We start from the raw sequence: 20,441 nt of genomic DNA, 5'->3' as shown, positions 1-20,441 counted from the left end.
GTCCCATCCAGGAACAAAAGGGCAAAGGCTCGAGATCAGGCGCCAGGGAGTTTCATCCGTACCCCTGACCTCGCCGACACCGTGGCTGGGTTAAGAAAGCAAAACACACGGCCACTGCTGCCGGAATCCCGGGGAAAGAACTCTCTGGAAACAGCTGCTCTGAGGCATTAGACATAGTGAGGACTCCAATTCTTTTCTGAAGGGACCTAAGTCTCTGTGTTGAGAAGCAAGCCCACGCTGGGCTACGGATTTTGTGTAGAGAGCCAGGTGGAGAGTGACCCTGATAGTTGACAGCTACATGCGAAGTATAAACCACTATTAATTACACACTTGTTTTAGACATGCTGATGATGCTGCAAGGCATGTTGGGACCACATGCTGCCATATTTCCAAATATATGGAGTCTTGTTTTTTGTACCACGGGTATTTTTTTTTTAAAGATTTTATTTGTTTATTTGAGAGACAGAGTGCATGAGCAGGGGGAGGGGCAGAGGGAGAAGCAGACTCCCCGCTGAGCAGGGAGCCCAAAGCAGGGCTCCACCCCAGGACCCCGAAATCATGACCTGAGCCAAAGGCAGGTGCTTAACCGACTGAGCCAGCCAGGTGCCCCTGTACCATGGATTATTTCCAAATACAGTCCTTAGACCATTTGCACTAGGGAAACACCCTGGGCCCCAATACAAATGTTTTGCTCCCTTCCTAAAGGCAATAATCAGGTTCTCGGTGAGGAGCGCAGAATGCAGGTTACTAACAACCCCCCAGGAAAGCCGTGACAGCTGCCAGTGACCTACCTTAGGGATGCCCTGGATGTCTCCATACTTCTCCCCCATCGTAGGGCTCTGGGCCATGGGGCAGCTCCCAGAAACATGGGGTAAATCAATTGTTTTTTCTATTGTTTCACTCCATGAGGAGTAAAGTCGCTTTCATCTCCTTGCTAATAAATAGGCATTCCCTGAATGAAAGGCTGAGGGAAGGAGCTGGGGATTATTGCACTGGGAGAGGGTCATTAAATAAAAAGACAGCCACAAAGCCTGAATAAGAAAAGGCAGGGGATACAAGGAATCTCTACTGAATGAAAGTGAAATCTGACAAAGAAAATATTTAATGGCAAAACAATGAATCCCAATGTCCTGAGTGACACTGTCTGGTTTGCAAACAATGTTCACAATCATGATTATATTTTTCTAAGAAGGGAAGTGCCTCCATCCACTGCTTTTAACTGGCTATTGGAAGGGGTAGGTTTGGATCCAAGCGCCCGTCTTCCCACCATGGGGCACGATCTCCTTCCACCACATCTGTGAGTTAACTAAAGGTGAGGGGAAGCCTCCAAGGCACACACATCTCCCTAGATCTGTTCGGCAAGGGGATTCATCATCCATAAATGCCATGCCTTCACTAAGTGTAACCCTTCACAATTTCCTGATCTCACCTTTTAACATTCATCAGTTTTTCACTGACCAAAGGCTCTGCCTAAGAACTCACCAAGTACCTTCTTTCATTGCTTCTGGTCATAATCCTCACCTACTTTGCGATAATAATTCCTGTGAACTTTCGTCACTCTCAGTAAGGCAAGGTTTTTCAACCCCGGCACTCTTGACATTTGGGGCCAGATAACTTACTTGTTGTGGGGAGCTGACCTGTGCATTGTTAGGACATTTAACAGCACCCCTGGCCTCTATCCAGTAGAGGCCAGGAGCATCAAAAGCCTAGTTATAGCAACCAAAAATGTATCCTCCACACACTGGCATGTGCGCCCTGGAGGGGCACAACCACCTGCAGAGAATCATTGCTCCAAGGCCCCAATCTGAGTGCGGCAGGATCGCCCCCGCACCCCCCCCCGAGGTCTTGTGAAAACCCAGACTGCTGGGCACCACTCCTAATGTTTCTGATCCTGTAAGTGAGGGGAGGCCCCAACACTGTGCCTTTGTATCGGGCTCCCAGGTAATGTTTCTGCTGCAGCGGCTCATCTGGGACCAGCCAGGGCTGCTGCTGGGGTTACCTGGAGAGCTTTTAACAAGTTCCAGCTCTATCAGAATGTCCAGAGCTGTGGTCCAGGTATCAGTGTTTTTAAAGCTCCCCAGGGGCTTCCAACATGGGTTGAAAATCACTTGCTGAAGGTTCTCAAACTATTTCTAGAACCCCAAACTCTATAAGAAACCGGAGATAAAATTTGTCACAGTAGGTGTACATTTCATTTTCACATGACTTGAAGATCCCTCCCTAAATCACTTAAGAGTAGGAATTCTGGAGCAAAACAAAACCACCCCAAATTATACAGATTGGAGTTTTGTCCTCTACTCTTTCAAAACCCATGGGCTGATACCACCAGGAATTCCCACCCTGGGAATATATATATATAAATATATAGCTTTTTTATGTATATGTAAATATATAGTTTTGGGGGTTTTTTATATGTATAAATATATAGTTTTTTGGGTTTTTCAAAAGATTTTACTTATTTAAGAAAAAGAGAGAGAGAGCACAAGTGGGTGAGGGGCAGAGGGGAAGGGAGAGGGACAAGCAGACTCTGGGCTAAGCCCTATATGGGGCTCAATCTCACTACCCTGAGATCAAGACCTGAGCCGAAATAGTCAAGATTCGATGCTTAACCAACTGAGTCAAGAAGTCAGGGTCCTTTTGTTGGCTAAAATGCAATAGGAAGTTACTCAAATAAGAGGGATGGAAGCTATCAGCAGAAAGTGGGAAGGGAAGGGACAAAAGCAAAGAAGGAATGTGCTTCATTTCACAGAGAACCAACAGTTCCAGCCAAGGAGATGCCCAACTGGGTGTTTCACCTGAGATCCCCTTACTAGGTGTGTCTCTCCTAACAGCCCCCATGGGTGCCAGCGTGAGCCAGGCTGGAGCTGAGGACCTGCACAGAAGCCCCCCGTGAGCTGACCTGAAGTTACCTTTAGCTCATTATACTAACATCACTTCCTATGGACAGAATGTCCTGCCATTTTTTAGAACGTACGAGGTATGCGCTAGCATGCTGACATGCGAGGCATGCGCAACTGAACCAAAAGTACCGATGGCAGGTCCCTGCGTCAGCCCCTAACACACTGAGTAAAAGCTTCCTGTACTAACCCCATGGGGAGACGGTGCTTAGAGAACTATCTCCCTGTCTCCTAACTTGTAACCCAAGTAATAAAAAGTCCTTAGCTTTCAGTATTTTCCTTGGGTTGTGTTCAATTTGGTGTACCCCAAGTGGTGACCCCCTTGAGTTCGGTTATATTTTCTTCCCATTCTATTCCCTTCCTATTATCTAAAAGCGAGGGAGGGACATCTTATAATAAAGAAACATGCAAGGTCTACCTTCAAAAAATGCCCAGGTCTCTTTCTTTTTCTCAACGGATGAATCTTCAGAAGCTTTGAGGGAAATCACTGTAAGACAAAAAAGAAATGGCAGAGCATGAAGTACAGTAGTTTATGGACCCGGCTCACACTGTGATCCAAAATAATGCCATATGGTGTGGCACTTACATTTATAGAGCAATTTTCCCATTTGCAAAACCACATTTAATTATCACAACTCACACATGAGGGAGAGGTACAATGCCTGACACATAACACTTGAGACACTAGTGGGGGGGAAAGTAGGTTGTCTTTGTTTAAAAGCTAATAAATGGCAAAGCTGGGACTCAGTACAGTAGAAGTCCCACTTGCCCCACATACTTGCCAACTAAAGAGTTCCGCAGTGGGAATTCCAAAAACCAAAACATTTATTTGACCATTTTAGTGGATATCTTTCTAAGTATGGTGCACTTGCCGGGTACCTCTAGAGAGAGGAGCCTGAAGTCATCTAACGGCTCAGGGTCTGTGCTTTGAGCACCACTCCATGCCAGATACACACACAGCAGGAAGCATCTGATTTTGAGATTATTTTGTCCACTTTTAGTCAGTAGTTGATCACTGAACTTATTGTGCCTGCTTTCAACAGTCAGGGAAACAGAACTAAGCTACACAGTGCAAAACCTTGAACGTTACACGGAAGAGGTTGGAACCATGGAAAGGTTCTGTGCAGTAGGCATACATTTCAGTACACCTGATTAAGCTGACGAAAAAAAGCAAAATGTCAAGGAATGAGATTACTGTCCTATAGAACTTCCAGGATGAAGGAAATGGACACCTGTGTCTACTTGAGAATGTGAAATGTGGCTAGTCCACGTGGACCTGAGGAATTGAATTTTTAATTTTATTTTAATTTAAATGTATATAGCCACCTGTGGTCCATGGCTACCACACTGGAGAGTTCTAGAGAAGAGAATCTAGGACCTGAATAGAAAGACAAAGGAGGTGGGAATGGAGATTGTATCAGTATGAGAGGTAAGGCATATGGCAGAGATCGTCTGAAACTTTAACTCTATTTACTGTCCCTCCCAAAAACTTTTGTATTATATTGTCATGAATTTCAATCTGAATTTTCCATCTTTTTACTTCTCTAGGCCTTATACCGGGTATTTCTTATTGATCCATCTTGCAGATCGCCAGTCTTCCCATCTGATAAACCCATCTATTAATCCTTTTTTATATTTAATTAATTTATTCGTGTTTATATATCCCAGCTCCCAGATGAATTTCTCCAGCTTGTCACCTAATTTTGAAACCATATTAATCATAGTATTTTAATGCATGTGCCTGATAACTTTCATATCTGCATCACTCATTGACCTGTTTCTCTTAACCTGCCTTTGCTTTTGATCCTGTCCCTTGCTATGTCTTAACACTTTTTTTAATTGAATGCCAGACATTATATATAGAAAACCTTAGAGATGCTAGGCAAAATTTTATTTTCCGGGGTGCCTGTCAGGGTCAGTGGGTAGAGTGTGCAACTCTTCATCTCAGGGCTGTGAGTTCGAGCCCCACATTGGGTGTAAAGATTAGTTAAAAATAAGATCTTAAACATTTTTTACTTAAAAATAAAATCTTAAATTTTTTTTTTTAATTTTCCTGGTAACAAGTTAAAGTAGAGGGATGAACATCTAATCCAATCAGGATTTTAACTGCCTAGAGTCTGGGTTTCAGTTTTATATGGTCTGGACTATCTCAGGTTTACCCTAACTTCAGGGATCCTCAGTGAGAAGCCTAGAGTATTAAACAGGGCCCTTCCAATTGTTAAAATTGCCAAAAGTTCTGCTTGCCTCCTAGGCATCCTGATTGATACTTTCTGCATAGCTTCTCTTAACTAGTGCTGCTTAAGTTTGGTTGAATTTCTTAAAGAGTTAAGTGTCTCCAACAATTGGGGTCACTAACTTCCCTACGCTCTATCTAGATAGTCCTTCAGAGAAAAATTAGGATAGCTAAAATATATTTAATTATGTAATACAAATGTATATATGATATGTAAATATGTAATTATTACAGGTGAGATGCAGATTTTTTTTCCGATTTCTAATTTTTCTCAGAAGGCAGGCTTTGGTCTGCTATAAGCTAGTCTGCCACTACTGAAGAACTCTCCCATTGGAACCTAAATTCCTTAAAATATTTCTTCTACCTCTATATCCCCATCCCTTGGTAGACTGTTTAGCAACTGGTAAGTGCCTAGTAAATAAATGGATAATCCATTTCTTTCTGAGTGCCCCACAAAGTAAGCAGTCTGGCCCTCCAGGAATGAACTCTTGGTCTTGCATGGAATATTCGATAAGCCACACAATTTGCCCATCATCAGTTCTGCTTAATTTCCCCACCCACAGCTGACTGCCAGAGCAATCAATCAGATTCTTCCTTCAAGAATTTAAACTAAGAAACACAGTATATATGGTTGTTGTGGGCCCTGGGGCTGAAAGAGCCTGTGGACTTCCAGGCGGCAGCCATGCTGGAAAAACCGGCAAGTGGAACGGAGCAGGGGCAGAACCCCCAAGGGGAAACTGGAAGTGAGAGGATTCATGGAGCTGAGGACTTGATCTTGCTGGAGCTCTAGGCCCCAAGAGGGCTGATGTAATGTGGCTGCTATCCTTGCATTCTATGAGCTCCATATCCTTAAACTATCCCTACCTTTCTTCTGAGTTAGCTTGAAAGGTCTTTCATAGCTTCAACTAATTGAGCCTAGGCTAGGATAACCATAAAGAGACCCAATGAAGACAATACAGAAAGGAAAAATAGATTATCTCCAAGGACCTGAGTTTTCAGGAGATCGAGCATGCCCATCATCATCCACAGCCTTCCCACTCCAAATGTGGCCCACAGCCCAGCAGTGCAGTGTCATCTGGGGGCCTGTCAGAAGTGCAGAATCACAGGGTCCCCAAGCCAGACCTACTGGATCAGAACCTGCTTTTAAACCAGATACCCTGGGTCAGTCATATGAACTTTAAAGTTTGAGATGCACTAATACATACCGGGTTAAAAAAAAAAAAAAAAGTTGCCATTTACTGGTTGGGTAACCTTGGGCAAGGTGCTTGATTTCCCAGTTCCTTAGTTTCACAAATAGGGATGGTAAGTGCCTACTCTTATGGGATGTGTGAGAGTCAAATGGGTTAATATATGTGAAGTGCTTAGAAAAGTGCCTGAGACCAAATAAGCCATTTTTATCTGCAACGATGTTAGCTCCATAAGAAAAGGGACTTTTGTCTATTTTCTTCACTGCTCTAATTCCCGCACCTAATTCCAGCATGGTCCTTTGCTGACAGCCCTTTGTTTCACTGGGTGACTCTTCAGTCATCCAAATGGTCCACAAGAAAGGTTTTCTTGTCCTTGTCGCTAAACGTCTACAGCTCAAAGGGGCTGCTATCACCCTAGCAGAGGCAGGTGCCTTCAGATAACTTTTTCTTCATTTTTCATTTTTTCTTTTCTGAAATTGTGGGCCCTTGATGTAGTCACTAACAATGGCTTTGCCTTATCTGGGATACAAGATAACAAGGTCTCCCTAACCTACTTATGGAGACATGCATTGAAAGAGCCAACAAACTAAGGATCCTAAGTTAACAGGGCTCTAAGCAATAAATTAATGGATGTTCCTCATTTCCCCCCAGTGCAACTATTTTATGGGAAAATGCAGCAACTCTCTTTGCATATGACTAGCAATACCAGTCATAACTTTATCTGTTCCACGGACTCTTTCAGAGCTTCAGAAATTTTTCCAAGGTTTTGTTGCAACTATCCTGTTTCGGCTGCTAGTCCCCTGCTATCTTCAAGGTGAATCTGATACATCGTCAAGCCTTGTGTCTGAGTCCACACACTGTAAGGAAACACAGTGTGGGACATGGCCAGGTGGATAGAAGGGCTTTGTAGTGGACAAGCAGTGGGTCGCCGACTTGATTAGTGCCACTCCTTCACGGAATGGCTGCACAGGGCAGACATGAATTTATAGCGGCCAACCTGGAGACACGGAGTAGAAGAGGCCACTGCAGGGTAGATATGGAGGAGGAGAAAATGCTTCAAGGAAACATTCCGTTTCACCAAGGAAAGAGTGGCAAATTTTCCAACCGCAGATTATTCATGTTGATAAAGACTTTCAGAAATAAAATGCAAGTTTCTTGATCATAGAGCATTTATAATGGTTTCCGATAAATTTAGCCATCAGAAGACTGCAGCCTTTTAAACGAGATTCCATGTATCTGTCCCCTCTTTCAACTGCATTTGCCTCACCTGGTGATCCGGCTGGACTCTCAGACAACGAGAAGGAAGGTAATAAGCAGCCTTTCACACCCAAAGAGCTGGCTTTTCCTAAGCATCGGCTCAGGGGAGCTCGAAGTCCTTACCTTCTAATAGCTACCTATGATTGGGGGGGTTCCCACCATAATCCCTCAAAGATTAGGAATTCACGTGCAGACAGCCTTTTAACTAATGGGTTGTCTTGTTAGGGTCATGCAGGAGGGATGGGGGCTCGTCCTCTGTGCTGGGTTTCCAAGACTGGGAGGAAGAATAGCACTTCTGTCCCTTCCCAGAAGGGAGTACGTTACTTGAGTATCCCTGTCTGACCCTCCCTCCTCTCCCACATCCACGCACCCTCCTACTCCCCCAGGCAAGGGGGTTGGGGAGCAGTCCCTGATCCAGCGGAGCTTCTGACACACTGCCCCTCTCTGGGTGAGAGGAATGTGGCGGAGCCCCTGCTCAAGGTAGCCTCTGTCTTGTACACGCTGAGACTGGGCTCTCAGCAAATAGCTGATGAGGGGACGGGCAGCGTGCACCCCCTCGGGGAGGTCTCACTACCCCAGCTGCTGGGAGTGATGCCAACCCTGCCTGGGGGCCCCGCCTGTGGCCACTCATGTGTACTCTCCTCTTCCATCCTCCCTGCAAGGACCACCGCCACCCATGAGGTGTGGGGCCCCGGACCGCCATGCTGGGCCTGGGGGAGGGTCCCGAGGAGGGTAAGTGCAACTGATCAGGAAAGCAAAAAGAAGTCCAATCAGGCCTCACCACTAAACCACTTTTCTTAGTACAGTTTCATCTGGAATAAAGTGGGCATTTTTATCTCTGTCTGACTCCTAGGCCCATTTATTGATTGGTTTGCACTCACAGTAGAGAAAACAAGTAGAGAGCACTCAAAGCTAAGTCATCAACTTACCTGCTGACTGCTTTATAATTTCTTGAGACCCTGGTGCCCAGTGGGCAGAACCCGTGTGACCTTCCGGTGCAGGTTGGGGCCCAGATGATGGAGCTGCAGGCTGTCTGGGGGCCTCTACCCAAGACAGCAGAATCAGATGAATCTCAAAAGGGGCAAGTTGCGAGATCCACCCTGTCTGGGGCCCCTCCGGGAAGAACTGGTTCAAAGTGGCTGCAGGATCCCAAACGGTCTGGAAGAATGCAGCCCAGAGGCCCCCAGACAAATTGATCCTATCAGCTTCGTGTCTGGAAAAAGCAGTTTGGAAAGAAAGAATCTTGGTCAAGCCCCCTGGGATGAGATCCGTGGGGAAACCACCACGCAAAAAGGTGTGAAAACAGAGAGGCTTGATTCCTAACTTGGACAGAATGTCCTGCCAACTCCCTCGGGGAGAGCGTGTTTCACAGGCAGTGACAAGACTGTGTCCCGGGAGTTTACCTGAGACCGGGACAGTGCCCTCCAGGCTGAGGGGCCTCCCATTCCCCTACTGGTCTCCTTTTCACAGATCATACTGACACCCTTCTCTGGACCTGCGCTGACCCCATCATCCATAGAACAGGTGGCTGACGATTTTTAGGGGCCTTGGAAAGGCTCCCTTTCTTCCAAAACTCTTTCTCATCTGCTCCTCTGTGTACCCAGTTTCTTTAACAAAAGATCCTACAATTAAAGGAGTTTAAATTGCAACCATCGGTTACATCCAAAGGAAGGTGCACAGCACATTTCTGATATGGAAAGCCTTCTGGAATGCAGATATTGATGGAGAGAGGTGTAGAGGGGGCCCCAGCAGAGCCAGAGGCCTGAGGAGGCCGCAGGGACATGAGAATGGCCAGCCTGAGTTCAGGGACATACCTTTGCCTTTCTATTCCCACTGCTCGACAGGCTGGGCTAAAGTATTCTCCCAGATTATGCAGATTTTAATCAGAGAGGGTGTGACCTTTATATAGTGCCCAAAGACCAAGATTTCTAAAACTCTGGTGTGTAGTGGAACTCATTGGGACTCTCGCTAAAATGAAATTTCCCAGGCATCACCCCTGAGCTTCTGAAGAGAAATCTGGGGAGGGCTTGGGAATGCGCATGATTGGGGAGTGCATCATTCAGGAAAGCCTGAGGCTCAGGGTCTCCGTACTCCACTCAAAGAAGCCTCGCCTCACACACTCTTAGTAGAGAGGTGAGCACGAGTCCAAGGACATGTGGGAGAGGAGATTCAAGTCATGAGGAGCCAGACCCTGGGCCTCAATCCCTCGTCCAGTCCAGGGCAGGGTCCAGGGCTTGAAACTCAAACAATGCCTCTTTCCATTTCATCCAGGGAAAAGAAAAGAAACAGCAAAACCTAAGGAGTAAGCAATAGCATGAGTGTTGTTTACAAAAAACTCCAAACAGGCCCCTTTAAATAGCGTGTCTTAGGACAAAAGAACACAGTTTTCAAGGAAGTTACTTTCTAAAGAGTAGACCATCTATAACAACTGATGTGTCTCTCCAAGCCGCTGACTCCAACTTGCAAACTGGAGAGAATTTGAGTGAGAGACACCGTCCTCCAATGACGACCTGGTATTTCATGCCCTCTCTCCCTGCACAACGTGTTGTCTTAGAAAGCATCACTGTGCCTCTCACTCCTTCATCTTGTCTGTTATCCACCACCCCCAGCGGACGGGAAGGTGACAGCTGGGACTGCACCGTCTTCTTCACTTCCCAGAATCCTTCTTGGCCCATTGTAAGTCACGGTTACTTTGAAAGAACAAATGAATGGAATGAGCATGAGCATTGGTACTGGTGGGTCAAGACCTCCCAAAAGAACCTGGTCCTGGGATGACAACACTGTTACATTCTGGAAGGCTGGGAAGAGAGGCCAGGGAGAGACCTGTCTACCCAGCCACTCCCCTTCATCTGGAAGCCCTGCTTCCAAAGCAGTGGGAATACACCAGTACACGAGGCCATCAAGCCTGACTTCTCTGCAAAGTTCTGGCCTAGGACTTAATGTACTCTGGGTCTGCTGTCCGGGAAGAACTGGTTCCTGGCTGTGATTAATCCTATGGCCTCTGAGTTCTTAGTTCATTATAGGATGGAGGCAGGAAGTCCCAGGATCTTAAGCAGAAGACAGTTCTTAAGTTCACTGGAGTTGAAATGAGAGGGGCAGCCATTGAAAGCCCTGGTCCCTGGCACGTAGGTCTCTCTGATTTGCACCCAGGGGCTGTAGGAATCCAGATGGCAGACACTGCCCTGCCTCAGTTTCCTTAGGCAGCATCTTGCACAGATCAATAGGAGGGAAAAGGTTGGTGACATGGAGTACGTACAAGGAAAGATCCTTAAAATAAAGAGGAGTCAACATTTTGCTGCAATTTCAAAAATGAATATACTTGGTTCACCATCCCTTCTTATTCAATGATGGGACAGTTTCCCAAGGAAAAAACTTAAAAATGTAGCTGTGTCACCACTATTTATAACTGGATCAGTGTTCTCAGGGAAGGCAACGGCAGCCCCAGGGACACACAGAGACTTTCTCTGTCTCTGAGCCTCGGAAGTTCACCCTATTGCTTCACTTCCCCCTTGTGTCTCCAAGATTCGGGCCAAAGGCAGCCTCTCTTGGGGCTGAGACAAAGCCATGCATGTGAATAAGACCTCCCAGTGACCTACAGGGAGCAGCTGATGAGAAACGGAAAAGTTCCAGTTGTGTCTATTTCAAGCCACTCTTTTCTTTTGCATCCACTGTTAAGACAAATTCTAAAACACAAAGGAAAGCAAAAGAGCACACAAACAAACAAAAAACCCAGATTAAATAGACTTCCCATTATGACAAGACAGTTGGAAAAAAAAGTTGCCTTGCGAGATGGAATCTGCTACAGAATACAAAGGCCTTGTGTATGCCCCCAAAAAGCCATCAGGAAATGCTGAAATGGAGGGCTTGGGAACTGGCCCTCTCCAGATACAACGCCAGGCCAGGTCTATATATCTGTTCACTACCACCTTCCACTCCTTGTTGCCATTAATTAAAATGGCATTTTACCAAAGAGCCTGGGTCACTCATTCATTCTTTCTTAAAAAAAAAAAAAAAAAAAAAAATCACTGAGCCCTTCTCTGTACCATGCCCTGTGTCAGGTATGAGGATACATTTCAGAAGAATCTGGCAGGTCCCTGGAGTCAAGGTCCCTGGCCAGGTCCACCATGCCAGCCTTGGCTCTCACCACTCCCTCTGACCCTCACCACCCACACACATGCAGCCAGCTTCATCAAGTCAGATCCATCTCGTATCTACATGTCCCCTCCTCCAGACTGAGAGGCTGGGGCCCGGAGAGGCTGGGGATCAGACCTCCCCACCCGTCCCTCTCTTTAAGGTAGGCACAGTGATAACAGGCTTATAAACCGGGGCTTAATACATGTTTGCTCAGCTTGATTTCAGTCTCTTAAACTCTTCCAAGACCATGGCAGTTGGAGTGAGGGTAGGCACACTGAAGAATTGTGTCAAGTGTAGTTTAAATTACACTCCTGTTGTCAATTTGTTCCCTTTGAGGATCTGGACCTGTTGATACTTTCAACATCATGATGTGTGCTTGCTTAATTAAGCAGTAGACTAAATGTTTAGTAAATCTCACTCCTAATTATCTGCTCTGTGTCTCCAGAGAAAAGGGAATTATTTAATTTCTTCCCCTGAAACTTGAAATATGGGTTCCCTGTGGTAGTACTTTCAGATCCAATTATTAAATTCCCTCTAACATTTTGGAGTTAAGTAGTTAAATAAGAAATTAAAATTTCATCTTTGCCCCCAAATACTTTTAGGGTAGCAGAGTTTTCTGTTTGCTTTGTTCACTCCCCACATTTAAAGCTTATTTATATAATCTTAAGTCAGATAGCCATTTGGCTTATTAAAATATGTTATTTGGGGTCAGACTGAGATACTGATTAAATTGCGGGAGACAGCCTTTGCAAATTGCTTCTATTATTAGCATTTTCACTGTTAATGAAGACGTCTCCATCTGAAAGTATGCAGATTCATTTTGGCTCAGAGTATCAGTCTGCCTCTGAGTTTGTGGGTGGCAGGCCTGGGCTGAAAAGCCACCAAGGATAACTTTTTATGAGGTCTGGGGAATTAAAGCTGCCATCCCTTAAGACCTCACCAAGCAGCTTCATGTCCCCATTGGGTAGTAACCCAAACCTCTGCTTATACTCTCTCATTTCCATTCTGATTTCCTTGTTGTGTCCTCTCCAGATACAACACCAGGCCAGGTCTATATATCTGCTCACAGATATGAGCAAGGAGATATTACCTAAAGATGGCTGTCATTGAGCAGAAGACACAAGGCTCCCGGGGCCCCTGGGGATCGAGGTGACTGCAGCTGGTCCCCATCTAGAGCACTGTGCTTCTCTGGATTTCCCACAGACTTACCTTCTGGGGACCTGGGCAAAGAGATGCTATACTTTCTCCCTCCAGGGCTGCCCTTCTACCAAGAACATTCCGCTTTTTCCAGACGGCCAACGGGCTGGCCTGGAGATGCCTGAACCAACACCAACCCAAACTAGCTCCTTCCGTTGCCCCAAATGTTGGCTCCATCCCTACCCCTGCCTTTTGGCCTTCTCACCACCCGCCACCCATGGTTTCAGCTGCCTGACTCAGAAATCAGTTCTCACTAGCTGGATCAGACAGGAGCTTCAAATCCACAGGCCTGTGGACCTACCAGACATCGTTGCAGGGTGGCCTCCACCATCTTACTCTCAATCCTAAATGTCCCCTGTGGACTGGCTATGGGCACCACCCTGCTCATACTACCGAGTTAGACCTCTGGGTGCCATCCCCAAGCTCTCTCTCTTGCCCACACCCAATCGATTACTAAAGACTTCTCATCTGACCTCTCCATGTCCCTCCATTCCTCCTGCCAAATGTCATCGTCCATCATTCCAAGCCTGGGCAACTACAAAAAGCTGCCTCCTCATCCTCTAGTCTGGTCCCCCAAATCCATGCCCTGAACAGCCAACACAAGGACCTGTCAGAAGACTTTATACTTCCCGGGGTTTTCCAAGGGCTAAAGCAGAGAGCCTCAAAACTGCCTGATGATCAAATCACCTAGACTTCATGTTAAATATTCAAATTCCACCCCAGGCCTAACAGACTGGAATCCCCTGGGCAGATGCTTGGGAATCTTGGGAATGTTAACAGTGGCCCCGGTGGTTCTTATCATTAGGCGAGGTTGAGAAGAACAGCCTACGAAATCAAGTGTAAATTCCTTAATATTCAGTACAAGCCCCTCCACCTTCAGCCCTGACTGCCTCCCCCGGTAATCCACAGCCGCCCGCCCCAGCTCAGGCTCCCACCCACAGTGATAGGACACCCACACACTGAAATGCTGCCTCTGCCCATTTCCAGCCCTGCAGAAAGGGCACTGCCTTCTCCCTCATCCTCAGGGGCTCTCCCGTCTGTTGAATGAATGCTCCATGCACACCGTGATCACTGCACGTACATTACCCTGTAACATCCTAACGGTTTGTGTAACAGCCACCCCTATAGACAGATCTACCCGTATGTGTCCCCATGTTTCCAGCAGAGCAGGTACTCAATAAAATGCCCACTGAGTGAAGGGATAAATGAGTCCACCCAGCGCTGCTGAACACTGTAGTCAACGGGTTATTTCCCGAGGCAATGTGTTCACTGAGCCCAGCAAAGCTTCCTCCGCTGAACTGATCGGATCTCTGGAGGCTGCCACTCATTTCCTCCTCACGTTCGCCCCTCTTCTCTAGTTTGAGTCGATCTTTCTGGAAATGAGGTTCCCCAAACGGACTGCTGTAGTCCCCATTTGTCTCACCAGCGCAGCACACACGACACAACCGCCTTCCTTCGCGGGGACACGGGGCCAACTCGTTCGCGGACGGAAATCACCGCGGCTGCTGGCGCTGCCGAATCCGATTGCAGGCGCACGTCTAATTCACTGCCACCGTCACCAGGGTCCCTTCACAGAGACAGCCTCTCAGCCTCCAGTGGGCGATCCAACGGTGCCTGAGCTGCGTTGTCCCCACATGCATTGCTCTGCCATTTTCCAAATTGAATCTCATTCTGTTATTTCCTGCCTGTATTTCTCACCTCTCTGGATTCGTTTTTATTATGTTTTTACTCCTCGCTGACATGAAAAACATTTCCCAATTTTGTATTTTCTGTAAAGTTCATTAGGGTGCTGTGTGCTCCTTTCTCAGTGTCATTGATTAAACAATTCAATGAAATCAAACCTAACATTGGCCCTCCCGGTTTCCACTGAACACCTCTCCAGAGGGTTCCAGCGCCATGTGTAACTTAGGACTTTCTGATCCATTTTCTCTGCAGGCAGGGCTTCTTGTTCCATACAATGCTCACAGAGCACGAACAATTGGATAATCTGCATAACATTCTTTACCTTTCCTTCTGCCTCCGTGTAATAAAAATAATGCCGTCAGGTTCATCTGACAGGACAACTTCTCCAAAATAAGCCGATCGTGACTCTATTGTCCTCTAAAGGGTCACATATTTTCAGTTTCCATTATTTATCATTTCATTTTGTGCCACACAGCACCCACAACCCTACAGGCAGGAGCCCTCCCTCCCACGATCTCACACCGACATGGATAAGCCCCGATTTATCAATTCGCGATTCTTCAAAATCTCCACTTCTCCATCATGTTTTACTGACATGCACAGGTAAAACATAAAATGGCAAAACAAAAGTTGTGCTTTGCCTCAAATTAACACAACTTACATTTCTTAGCCAAACACTTTCAGAGATGTCTCCAGGGGGGAAAAGCCACGGCAAATCCGTATGTTAGTGTAGATTTTTTTTCCCAAAAACTTGCTTTTTTTCACCACATATACATGCTCAAGGACTCACTCCAGATTGGGAGAAACTCAAAAATAGAGAGAGGAAAGTAAAGCAAATAACACTGCAGATATTGGGATGAGCTGGTTATTTGGTTTGGTCTTGGGTTTTTTTTTTTTTTTTTGTATGAGATTTATAAAGCATTTTATAAGCACACGGATAACGAACTGGACTTTGTAAGGAGCCACCATCTGAGGGATGCACCAGGGATGAGACAGTGATTCTGAGGCGCCTGCCTAGAAAAGCATAGGATGGGATGAAGTTGCTCTAGGCCCTGATCTCCTTATAATTTCAGTGTTTCAAAACGGAAGCTCTTTGAATAGCCACCTGCCCGTTTGTACGTTTCTTCTCTGAGGCCGGTATTATATAGACCAGGAAGTTGTAGAAAACCTCAGCCCCCTCTGATAATCTATTTCTCTAGCCCACCTCCAAGGTGCTACATTGAATCCAGAAACCAGAAGCCACAAGTTTGAAACAAGCTCCAGGTTGCAACTGAACAACCAGTTTGCTCCTGCAAAGACCAGAGCAGACCAGTCAGAGCCACAAAGGCCCTCAGCAGCCCTGACCTTTTGACTTTTTCCCTCATTATAATGCTAAAAATCATGCGGGGGGGGGGGGGGGTGAGACTTAACATGCAAATAAAATGTTCTGTCAACTGCACCTGTGCACCGAACTCCCTATATTTCCCTACCTTTACCTGGGATATATATACATGACGTCACTCCTTTCCCGCCCCAGCCCCTTCAAACACTTGCCCGGTCCCTAGTTCGGGGAGCAGCCTGGTATCCCTCTTACTAAGGCTGTCTCCCTCATGCTCAGGCATGAGCTTGCAGTAAAATCTATCCACCCCATCCTTGGCCTTGTGTCTCTTTCTTACCTGGGAGGGTCAGAGAACCCTGAGGTCATTAACACCTTGAGTAAAAAAAAAAAAAAAAAAAATAGTAGGAAAGTAGGTTTTAAAACTTTAGGCTATCTCTGACAAGTTTCTAGAATGGATTTTTTATTATTATTAAGACTTTAATTTTTTTAGAGAAGTTTTAGGTTCAGAGCAAAATTGAGGGGAGGGTACAGAGATCTCCCATACCTCCAGCTCCTATACATGCATAGCCTCCCCCACTGTCAACAACCCCCACCAGGGGGGTACATTTGGTACAACAGATGAAACTACAATGACACATCATAACCACCCACAGTCCATCATTTACCTTAGGGTTCACTCTTTGTATGGTATGTTCTATGGGTTTGGACAAATTAATAATGACATGCTATCCACCATTATAGAATCATACGGAACGTTTTCTTTGCTGTAAAAATCCTCTGTGCTGCACCTATTCATCCCTCCCTCCCTGCAACCCCTGGCAATCACTGATCTTTTTACTGTCTCCCTAGTTTTGCCTTCTCCAGAATGTCCTAAGGTTGGAATCATACAGTTTGTACCTTCTCAGATTGGCTTCATTCACTGCGCAACAAGCATTTAAGTTTCCCCCATGTTTTCATGGCTTGATAGCTCATTTCTTTAGAATGGATTTTGTAAAGAGTTTTAAGAAATTTAAAAAGGAAAAGGTAAATTACTAAGAGACATTGCCAGGTCAATCCCAATTGCTTTCCTGATAGGTTTACTGGTGGGGATCATGAAAAAGTCATGGGTATCTCAAAGCTGGTTTTTCAGTAGGGAACTGACAGTCCCTAGCTGTGGCCATGTGGGCTAGATGGAAAAATATGGTTAAGATAAAAGCCCAAATGGTAAAATAAAATTCCCAGCACTGTCAACAAATAGAGTACAGGTAGATGACTCACTACCCCTGAAGTCCTGGCCAGTGCAATAAGGTCAACAAAACAATGACTATCCATTTGCAGACATTCTTGAGAAGCAACTGAAAAAGTATATATTGAAAAAAAAAAAAGATAAGTCACTCTGTTGTCAAATGCAAGTCAACAACCTTTCTGTACAACAGCAATAACCAACTTAAAAGATGTGTGTGTGTGTATGCATGTAGGGAGAAGGGATAGAATCTACTTACAAGTGTTACAATACCTAGAAATAAACATAATAAAAAATATTCAAGGCTCATGTTAAGATATCTTTTACTGAAAGATTAAAAAGAATAATCACCCTGCATACATGAAGGAACATAGCAATTCCATGGACAGGAACATTTAAAATCAGAAAAACACTGGGCACCTGGGTGGCTAAGTAGGTTTAGCATCTGACCCTTGATTTCAGCTCAGGTTATGATCTCAGGGTCTTAGGATCAAGCCCTACACTGGGCTCCACACTGGGAGTGGAGCCTGATTAATTTTTTTTTCTCTCTCTCTCTCTCCCTCCCTCTGTAAAAAAAAAAAAGAAAGAAAGAAAAAGAAAAAAATCATAAAGACATAAGATGTATATACCCACGCCAAAGTAATTTATAAAGTCAATTAAACCCCAATAAAATCAAACCCCAACATAATTTCTACATAACTATGTAAGATCGGCTGAAGAAAAAACTATACGAGACCAGGCAAGGCATTTATTTAAAAAATAATGAGACTTGCCTTATTCTCTAATAATTAAAATAGTGCTTTATTGGTGAGTATGGAGTTTGCATTTAAATGTAGGAATTTTGCTTATGACATTGTAGCATTTCAAAACAGGGAAATTTTATCTATTCAATAGATAAAGTAGGGACAATAGAATAGCCATTTGGAAACAAAGAGTTATTTATTCCACACCTTATACAAAAATGGATTCCAAAGAGATAAAGGAGTAAAACTTTTTTTTAATCCTTTAAAAATATTAAAGAAAAATACAGAAAATACTTTTATAAGCCTGGGTGGGAAATACCTTCCTAGATAATATATGAAACCAAGGTACCATGTGCAATATTATTGAATAAATTACATCTCAATTTAAAAAAAATATGACTGAAAAAAGGAATATCATAAAGAAAAAAAACAGCAAATTTGACAACATAAATATCCTGAAAATGTAAAATATCTATGTGGTAAATAAATAAATAAATAAACAAAGTGTAAAGATAAGTAACAAATAGGAAGAAAAATTTGTACCATATATAACAGCTAAAAAATTAATGATCAGATAAATATATATATATATGTATGTTATAGCAACCAACTGAAAAACAGGCAAAGGTTAGGGACAGGCGATTGACAGAAGAAATTTTTTTTAAAGATTTATTTATTTATTTTTAGAGAGAGAAACAGAGAGACAGTGAGCACGAACGGGAGGGGCAACCGAAGAGGGAGAGACAGAATGCCTAGCTCCACGCCCAGCGTGGAGCCCAACACGGGGCTCGATCCCACAACCCTGAGACCACTACCTGAGCCAAAACCAAGAGTCAGACACTCAACTGAGTGTGCTACCCAAGCGCCCTGACAGAAGAAATTTTTTTAAACAGTCAATAAACATACGACGAGATGTTCAACCTCACTAATAATTGAACACAATAACTGAAATTAAATTGTATTGAACATAATAATCGAAATTAAAACAACAATGAAATATTCTTTTTCCCATCATTGGGATAAATAATGAAAAAGATTAATAATATTCATTGGTAACGAAGCTTCAGGGAAATAGACCCTATCATGCAATGATGGTCAGAGTATAAATTTGTAAAATCTTTTTGGAGAGCATACGGGCATTGTCTATTAAAAATTTAAATATGCATAGCCTTAGGCCCAGCAATTCTCTTTCCAGGAATCCAACAGATGCACTTGAAAATGTGTAGAATGATGTTCACTGAAGCACTTGTTGTGTTAATGAAAAACTGTGAGTTTCGCGAGACTTCATCACTAGGGGAATGATGGCATGCAGTTTGGTGTTGTCTGGCTATGTAATATCAATTACGAAAAAGTGTAAGTAACATCATCAGCAATACTTGTAAAGCATGAAGTGTAGTGTTGTTGGAATATATGTGTGTGGGTGTGCATTAAATGCCCACACAAGAGGGACTTGATGGATGCAGACCACACCATTGATGATGATGACCTCTGGGGACGGCAGTACACCTGAGGATGTTAGGATGTAAGACAGATCTCTGTGGGCTAGCATACACAAATAAGTCCTGAGGAAGGAGGAAGGATGGACGAGGGCCTTGCATGAGATGTACAACTGGAATAGGCCAAGGGAAAGAGAGGTGACTTCTCCCAGAGAAGGTGACATTATCCACCAAGTCTTGCCTACCTCAAAGTATCGGTAACAAGAAGTGCTGCTATCAAAGAGCATTTCATTCATTCATCAAGTACTTATTGAGGGTCAACTGTACACCAGGCATTCCTAGTCCTCCTTTTCCTCCTCCTCATCATTATCTCTAAAAAGTCTGTATTACATAGAACCAGTCCATAGGAAAAAGGCCTTTCAATGCTGGTGGGAATATAAATTCATTAACTCTTCTAGAGGTCAATTCACCTCCTCAAATTGTATCAGTCTAAATTATATCAATCATTAAATTGAATATACCTATGGACCCAGCAATCTTATTTCCAGGACTTTATTCTAAAGGCAGGAACATTTATGGAGATTTATTGACAAGAATATCGAACGACTTAACTGTCCAATAACAGTAACGGGAAAGATAAATTGTGATACGTCCCCATCATGGAATACTATCCTGCCATTAAAATTATGCGATGGAAGCATATTTAACAACATGGGAAAATGTGCACACTCTAGTAACATGAGAAAAGCCAGTCAGAAAATAGTACTTAGAGTATGAGAGGAATTAGGTTTTTAATTTTTATTTGCATACAAGTGATTGGAAGGACCTACATTGAAACGTTAAGTTATGCCTGGGTGGAGATATTGCAAGCCATTTTTATTTTCTTCTTTAAGCCCTTTCAATATTTCTTCACATATTCTCTACTTGAACTATATTATTTTTGCAATAGAAAACAGCCAACATGTGGAGACCAGGCTACACGGCTGTGACACCCACCTGCCAGGAACCACCCCCTCAAGACACAGCAAGAGTCAACCTCCTTTTGCAACAGTGTGACGAGAAGACACCACGTGTCAACCATTCTTCCTGGGAGCTTACAGCAATTTTATCTCACATTAAGAACAATGCAAGGAG

The 20,441-nt window shown here is 44.3% G+C and overlaps 1 protein-coding gene across 5 annotated transcripts in view; it reads right to left on the bottom strand.

Annotated features, from left to right (window-relative positions):
• Positions 1-20,441, bottom strand: part of VSTM4 (V-set and transmembrane domain containing 4) — a 124,593-nt gene that overhangs the window by 73,026 nt on the left and 31,126 nt on the right. For all 5 annotated transcript variants that reach the window (XM_025880398.2, XM_025880396.2, XM_025880395.2 and 2 more), the window contains one exon: positions 3,316-3,384. In XM_025880398.2, coding sequence (XP_025736183.1) covers positions 3,316-3,384 — 69 coding nt within the window. The remainder of the gene's footprint in view (positions 1-3,315; positions 3,385-20,441) is intronic.

The sequence above is a fragment of the Callorhinus ursinus genome, unplaced genomic scaffold (genome assembly GCF_003265705.2).
Source record: "Callorhinus ursinus isolate GAN/ISIS: 27379988/994484 unplaced genomic scaffold, GSC_fseal_2.0 scaffold20, whole genome shotgun sequence".
Taxonomy (NCBI): domain Eukaryota; kingdom Metazoa; phylum Chordata; class Mammalia; order Carnivora; family Otariidae; genus Callorhinus; species Callorhinus ursinus.
Note: the sequence above shows the minus strand (reverse complement) of the source record. Positions and strands in the feature narration are given on the sequence as shown.